General features: G+C 51.2%; 1 protein-coding gene across 1 annotated transcript; it reads right to left on the reverse strand.

Moving 5' to 3' along the window:
• Nucleotides 1–4,404: 4,404 nt before the first annotated feature.
• On the reverse strand, nucleotides 4,405–7,983 carry SCRT2 (scratch family transcriptional repressor 2). Its single transcript, XM_053454190.1, has 2 exons — nucleotides 7,552–7,983; nucleotides 4,405–5,105 (listed from the first exon to the last, which is right to left on the reverse strand). The coding sequence occupies exons 1-2, from the start codon at nucleotides 7,706–7,708 to the stop codon at nucleotides 4,405–4,407; spliced, it is 858 nt and encodes a 285-aa protein (XP_053310165.1). The 5' UTR covers nucleotides 7,709–7,983.
• Between the last annotated feature and the right edge of the window lie 263 nt (nucleotides 7,984–8,246).

An 8,246-nucleotide genomic window follows, 5' to 3' on the forward strand; every position in this document is an offset into this window, starting at 1 on the left:
TAGGAGGTATGTTGCTGGTCTGTCTCTCGGCGGTGCTTTGCTTGGGATCAGTACCGGTGGTAGTGCAGTGAGGATCCACTAACAGCAGCAAATAGCAGCCCATTCCCTCCTGGAGGGACCGGCCAGATTCCTGCGCAGCGGCTGCCCCTTCCCTCCGATTATTCATTAAACCCCGCGGGGGTCGGACTCTGGACCGCGGCTTTCCCCGGGTTACTCGTCGGGTGCCATGTTCCGAGGAACCTCCTGCTCCGGTAAACGCCTGGAAACCCATCAAACCCCCCATAAAGTCATTAAGTTGGGTCACACAAAGGGGTGCAGGGGGTGTATCTTCCTCTCCTGCCCCCCACCCAGGCCCGGGGTACATGGCAGCTGCCCCCCCCCAATACACACAGCTGGTTCTTCAGTTCCTCTCGGCCGTCTCACCGCGATCCGGGGGCCAATTAGTGGTTGCGCATCATTATTGAGTCGGTTACACACGCGCCCGGCCCCCGGCAGTCAGCCCACCATATGCAGAGGCCTTTGTCATGGAAATGAGGACCTTGAAGGAGTCTGTGTGATAAAGCGAGGGGCTATAATGATCCGGAACAGGTGCTCGCAGGGCAATAAATTATCCTCTCGCCCCCCGCACCCGCCTCACGGGCCGGGAAACAGAGGTGCCCGGGGGCAATGGCGTATTAACCCCTCGAGAACGCTCTCTACCCTGCTCCAGAACCCAAATGTCGGGGGATGAGACAGAAAATGAAAGGAGCCGAAGCCGCTGCGGACTGAATCATAAAGTCTTTAATGTCCCTGAATGGCATGACAGTAAATACAGCGACGGAGCTCGTCCGCCACAACTACAAAACCCCGAGAAAATAACATGCATCGGAAATTATTGCTCTTATTCATCTATTTACAGTCTAAATATGAAAGGCAGATGAGTCGGCGTGAAACCCCCCCCGGGCGCATTCAGGGGGCAAGAAGCAGCTCGGACGGGGCGCGGAAGCATCTGGATCCGCAGGAAACGCACCGATCAGAAGATCAGGATTCCTCCTCCTGATCACCCGGATCGTTCATTTCTGCTTTAATTACGATGACAAGGAGCAGCAGATCTCCGGCCCCCAGGGGGGAACAGAGGGTCGGGGTACGGTCTGGGGGTTTGTGCGGCACCAAGAGGTCAGAATAAGATGAAATGGGACACGAGACCCGCGTCCCCCCAGTGAAGGCTAAGGCAAGTGTGGCAAAGAGCATTAACCCTGCGAGAGCCGAGGGGTTTGCATCGTACTTCAGTCTGACTCTCAAAGGGTTAAAAAATACCTGGATTGCATTGTAGGCAGCTGCTGACAGGAGGGCTTATTCACTAAACTGTGAGCTGCAACTGCACGGCTTTACTTACACAGTGCAATCAAATGACATTCTCACTGATTAAATGATACATTATACAGGGCCGGGTCACTGATTTATCTATACATTATACAGGGGGCCGGCTCGCTGATTTATCTGTACATTATACAGGGGGCCGGCTCACTGATTTATCTGTACATTATACAGGGGCCAGCTCTCTGATTTAACTATACATTATACAGGGGCCGACTCGCTAATTTAACTATACATTATACAGCGGCCGCCTCTCTGATTTAACTATACGTTATACAGGGGGCCGACTCACTGATTTATCTATACATTATACAGGGGGCCGGCTCACTGATTTATCTATACATTATACAGGGGGCCGGCTCACTGATTTATCTATACATTATACAGGGGGCCAGCTCACTAGTTTAACTATACATTATACAGGGGGCCGGCTCGCTCATTTAACTATACATTATACAGAGCCTCCTGCCAACTCCCGCTTTAGTGAATAGACCCTCGTAGTCGGCATCCCGCAGGGTTTTTCGCATACCTGGGAACTCTCCGGGTTTCACCCTGAGACTCCGGATAAAGTGTCGGTGGGGGGGGGCTCTGACTCGCATCCCCCACAGGTGGCCTTTGGGTAGCTAAAAAGTTCCCAGGTATGCTGGTTGGGTTGCTGCCGCTGCCAGGGCCACAGGTACGTTTTATTGCTATGAAGGAGCCCCGGACTCTGTATGTTAGACACGCAATTAGCAGTCAGGGGATTGTGTTTTTGCTCAAATTGAGCTGAGAAATAAGATAAAACGCCAGCAAATAAGAATGAACTCTGTGCCCATCGCCGTACCCAAGACAGCCCCTCTCCCCATTTAATCCCCATGTCTATCCCTAGCATTCTACCCACCTCTGCTTGGAGGCTAGTCCATGCATCTAAAACTCTTCTTTTGTAAAAATAAGTGTTTCCTATGAAGCGTCCCTTCCTAATCTATAATTAATAAATAGCGGTGCTAGAAGGAGACGCTCGTTGTGCTAGTGCCCAGGGACCCAATGCCTGGCCATGCAAAAAAAAAAGGTCATTATAAAAATGCTGCAGTAATCCTTTTTAAAACCCAAAACGGTATGTTCTGTTTCAGGTGTTATTTCTCCTTATTGCCTTATTGTTTTCTAGAGATATTATAGTCTTAAAGATGTCGAATCAGGATTATTATCAGCTTCTGGAAATAAGGGGTTAATTAAAGGGTCTGACAATGGCTTTAAATACTAATTAATTCCCCCCGCCCCCCCTCACTAATTGGCAACTTATGGTTATTTCACATATCGGTGACAGCTGCATCAGTTTTCAGACACACATTGTACAGCGCTGCGGAGTATGACGGCGATATATAAATAATAATAATAATAACACATTGTACAGCGCTGCGGAATATGACGGTGATATATAAATAATAATAACACACATTGTACAGCGCTGTGGAGTATGACGGCGGTATATAAATAATTATAATAACACATTGTACAGCGCTGCGGAATATGACGGCGATATATAAATAATAATAATAACACACATTGTACATCGCTGCGGAGTATGACGGCGATATATAAATAATAATAACACACATTGTACAGCGCTGTGGAGTATGACGGCGATATATAAATAATAATAATAACACATTGTACAGCGCTGCGGAATATGACGGCGATATATAAATAATAATAACACACATTGTACAGCGCTGCGGAGTATGACGGCGATATATAAATAATAATAATAACACACATTGTACATCGCTGCGGAGTATGATGGCGATATATAAATTAATAAATAATAATATACCCCCATCCTTCAATCGGAGGGAATCCCCGGCGCGGCCCTGGACTCTCGTGGTATGAAGACGCCCTGACGGCGGTGGAATGAGGGGAACGAGGCTCCGTCCTTCGCTGGGGAATTGCATAGGCTTTTAGGGTCTTTATCCGGCGGAGAGCGAGAGTCCGCGGACCTGAACAAGGCAGAGAGTCGCGTTATCAGGACCGCGGAGGAAGACAATGAACAGACCTGTCTACTGTAAACACTGAAGTCTTTGCAAAATCACATATACCAGTCCTGATCCCCCCCTGAGACGGCGAGCATCGGCCGCTCAATAAATAAATAAGTTAAACAATAAATAATATAAATTACGGGATTGAAATAAATAACCAGCGCTGGCCGAGTCTGCTACAAAGTGTCTTCAAAGGAAAGGATCCTTCTCTCTCTCTCGTGAAGAGAGGCAGCCTCGGCTCCCAAAGCACGTTTTTGGGGTCATTGAGGGTCCCTGTATCTTGAGTCCGCTAAATAATCGAGGCCAATACATGCAAAAAGAGGATTGCCAAATACTGTTAGAATGCGGCATAAGCGCTTCGTTCTGTTTATAATACTGACTTTTCCGTCCTCTTCGCTGATTATGAAGACGTGGATTTGAGAAATAGAAAAAGGTTTTTGTGCTACATGAGTTGTTATTTTTTGCAGGCCCCTCATATATCCGGCCCCGTCTGCTGCCTTCCCTCGTCAAAAAAATAACGTCTTCTTTTATTTGTATAAAAAAACCAATAAATAATACATGTTTATGAATACTGCAGGAGCGGGGAATGGTGTCTGAGCCGGGAGCTCCGGGGCCTTCATCCGTAGCATGTACACATTTCATGTGTGTTAAGAAAGCTTGGCTTTGCACGCGGGATCCCGCAGGAGAAAAAAATGCACCTAAACTACCCGGACGCCGTCAGCAGAGCCGTCCCCAGAGCTGCCCGCAGAGCCGTCTCCAGAGCCGTCTCCAGAGCCGCCCGCAGAGCCGTCCGTATTGCACAGTTAAAAATAAATTCCGTTGTCAGACATCGGGGTTTATAAAAAGTGGGGAGTGAGCGTGAAATGCTTGGGGCTGCAGATTGTGAGCGTGGCGGTCGTGTAACACTGCTTAATGTCGAGTACCCTGATTTCTGAGCCTGTGGTGCCTCGTGCCATCAGGAGGGAGGGATGGCTCTCGGCTTGTGCCATGTTTCTCTGATACGCCCGTCGTGTCCCCGGCTTCCCGGTCCCCTCCACTAGCTCTGGACGGGACATTCTTGCTCAGAGCCCTTGAAGCAAGCCGACTCGTAGTGTTTGTTCAGGTACGACTTGAGCGCGAAGGTCTTCTCGCAGCGCTTGCACTTGTAGTGCTTGAAGGCAGAGTGCGTTTGCATGTGAGCGCGGAGGTTGGAGCGGTCGGCGAAGGCTTTGCCGCAGTGCGCGCATCCGAAGGGCTTTTCTCCGGTGTGGGAACGCATGTGGCCCTGCAGGAGCCACGGCCGGCTGAAGGCTTTGCCGCACACCTCGCACTTGTGTTTCAGGTTGTGCGTCAGCAGATGCATGGCCAGGGCTGGCATGGAGACGTAGGTTTTGCCGCAGGTCGGGCATTTCCTCGCCATTTTACTGTCTAGGCTCCTGTGGGTTTGCTTGTGCCGGCTGAGGTTGGAGGAGGTTGCATATGTTTTGCCGCATTCGTTGCACGTGTGGCGTTGGCCCTCGCGGCTCTCGCTCCGTCGCCTGGAACGTCCGTCCGAAATGAAGAAAGCGTCCATGGAGTAGCTGTCGGTGACGGCAGCTTCCCCGCTGAAGTATCCGGCCGAGAGACTGGACTGCGGGCTGTCCGGGTCGCTGTAATCATCGTGCGTTGGCGTGTAGTCCGGGTCCGACGACCCAAACTTGGCCTCGGGTTTCTTCTCATTCTGGTATTCAGGAGACGGGATGCAGTCGGGGATGTAGCCTGTGAGACAAACAGCAGCGTAAAGTAACGCTTTATGTAATACATCACGTTCTGGGTATTACGATTGTAGAACCATCCAGTAATTGGCACTAATAATAGGTGTAACGTAAGGAAGTTTTACTTTACTGAAAGGGTGGTAGATGAGTGGAACAGCCTCCCAACAGAGGTGGTAGAGGGTAATACATTGAGAAAATTTAAACATGCGTGGGATGGACATATGGATAGGTACGTGGAACGGCCTCCCAGCAGAAGTGGTAGAGGTTAATACAGTGAGGCAATTTAAACATGCATGGGATAGACATATGGATAGATATGTGAAACAGCCTCCCAGCAGAAGTGGTAGAGGTTAATACAGTGAGGGAATTTAAACATGCACGGGATAGACATACGGCTCCTTCCATCCCATCTCAGCCTCTGACCCTCTAGTGTTAGATTCCGGTCCCTTGGTGTAACATTTCTCCTCCCATCATTTATTCCTTTATGTATTTAAATGTCTCTCCCATCCCCTCTCTCTCCTCTCCCTGTATCTCCCTCTCTCTCTCCCCCATCTTTATCCCATCTCTTCTCTCCCCGTCTCTCTCCTCTCCCCAGCTGGACATTAAGATCCTTCGGCCCTTCCTGATCATTTTTATCCTGCAAACCAGTCGCCTCCCCTGAACTCTCTCCTTCTGGAAATGGGGTCTCCAGAACTGTCCCCAATATTATTATTATTATGATTTATTATTATTACTATTATTATTGTGATTATTTTTATTATTATTACTATTATTATGATAATTATTATTTTTAATGTGTCTGCGCTCTGACCGTTACAATCTAACCATCCGGTTATTCCCCTCCCGTGTCCCTCCTGATCTCTGCCATCTCCTGAGCCCCCGGTGGGCTTCACTCGGCGTCTCTCTGCCTTCCTGGTTACGGGCCGTCACATGCTCTCGATTAAAAAGCTTTCCTCAGCAATTTTTCACACTTGCCTGGAACACGCAGCAAGGAACACGTGACGGCACCGCTTCTCCGTGGCGAGTCGGCTCGAGAACCCGATCTGGATTCCACAGAGTAGCGGACAGGATTCGCCTCCATGTGAATTATCACTGGGGGTTCCGAAATCTACCATCAAACTCATCATCGGGGGTCATTTGGTTATTAAAGGGTCTCTGAATTCCGATGCGGTTAGAATTCCGGAATATTACGGGATACATAATAACCAGAAACATTCCGAGCTTCTAATCTTCATATCACAGGATAAACACGGAGCATCTCGCGCAGCACTCGTGTGTTTCATCGCAAAGTTCTTTTTCTGAAGCTTCTCGTCTTTACGTTTTAGGCTATCTTGCCAATTCCGGACTATTTTTGCCCAAACACCAAATTGAATGCACGTCTCGGAAGGGTTAAAGGTATGGAAACCGTCCCACTTTACACGACTGCCGTTAGGGGGGCTTGTGTCCGAGCTGGGACCCTTGTACCCGGGGTGAATGGGCTGGTGCACGTGCACACGCGACCTTGGTAGAAAGGTGACGTTAGCAGAAACAGCACGTGGGTCTCCCTGTCCTGGCACAGCGCCGGGGTCTTCCTACACAAAGGATGGGGGCACTGGCACGTAAAGAGTTAAGGCACATGCACATGGCACTCTGCGTCCTCCTGGGTTTGTTACGGAGCCCGCGGGGCCCCGGCAGGAGTTGGTAGGACGGATGGGAGCTCTCAGATGCTCCACACCGGGGGTAATTGTGCAGACTTTTACCCCATGACTAGGGGGCATAGAGACAGAGCGCAGAATGGGCTCTCACCGGCCTCTTGAAGAGCTTTAGAAAGCCTTTTGGCTGCCGCATAAACAATGAGGTCCCCGGAGGAGGCCGCCATCCCCTCCCCCAGCCGCCCGTCCTCCGCTCTGTAAAGTGCTGGCATTCATTCCGTATCTAAGGGACCCCGAGGCCCCCGTACCATAGGAATTACTGCCCTGCAAAGCGCGCCTAAAATAACCCATGTGTGACGTGGCGGCCGAGGCTGGGGAGCCGCCGGGGGGATCTGGGTTGCCGCTAATTTCATATTTCTAACAAAAAGCCAAACTCTTCCACCCGTCCGGCTTTTCCGGCACAAACGGGCCGCCCGGCGCGGAACTTCAGTGCAGTTTTGTTGCCGGTGAGAAACGTGCCGGCTGCCATAACCCTCCTCCGATCCACGCGGCGGAACCCGTTTCACCTTCAGCAGGAGAGTCACGAGGGGTTAACGTGCGAGCCGACGGCAGGGTCCGGGAAGCCGAACGCGAGTCTCCCCTCCGCCCCAAAATATATCCCCGTCATCTGCCAAACCAAGAGCGGCGGGGGGGCTCGTACCCCCCGATGGGGCATTCTGCGCTCCTGCCCCGTGCACTATGCAGCAAATAAAGGCATCTCCCAACAAAGCCATCGACACAAACGCGGCATCTCGCGTCCCACCCGCCGTGCGTACTCACCGCTCTCGGCCGCCTCGGCCCCCAGGTTCCCGACGGTGCCGGACAGCGACTGGCCCAGGACACGCGGATCTTCAAAGTGCTGGTAATTCGAGGCGGAAATCCCAGCGGACGGGAAGTCATCTAGTTTTATCTTCTTCACCAGGAACGAGCGGGGCATCGCGAGGCTTGTGAGGGTCTCCTTTTGTTAGTCGGCAGTCAGAGAGCCGGGGAGCGCGACACATTCAGCACTGGACAGCTCCCACTTTCTGCAGTGTGGAGAGAGAGGCAGGAGACGCGGCGGCGAGGGGGGGTCTGACAGCAATAGCTGAGCTCAGCAGTCATGCCGTCTTTATATGGGACGCAGGCCTGAGATCAGGTGGTCCTTTGCAATGGATCTGTTCAGCTCTCTAATCCATCAAACGTCCCCCAGGACAATCATCACATTAACAATGAAGCGGCTGCACAGAAAGAGACAGCCCCTGCCTACTTTCTTCGAGAGACAATGCACGGGGAGGCGAGACTTCCAACCGAGCGCGGCCGCCAAGCGCCAGCGCCGGGGCTCTTCCCGACAATGTGCAAAGTTGGCGGCGGCGTTTAGCCTGGGCGACGGAGTAACAGTGTAGCAACTCGGAGATACGTAGGTGACGCGAGGCAGAAACCGGGCTGAGAGTGATGGGATTTGACATCTTGTTTTGGGGCAGATTTAACAAATTGGA

Source organism: Spea bombifrons, chromosome 13, assembly GCF_027358695.1.
Source record: "Spea bombifrons isolate aSpeBom1 chromosome 13, aSpeBom1.2.pri, whole genome shotgun sequence".
Lineage (NCBI taxonomy): Eukaryota > Metazoa > Chordata > Amphibia > Anura > Pelobatidae > Spea > Spea bombifrons.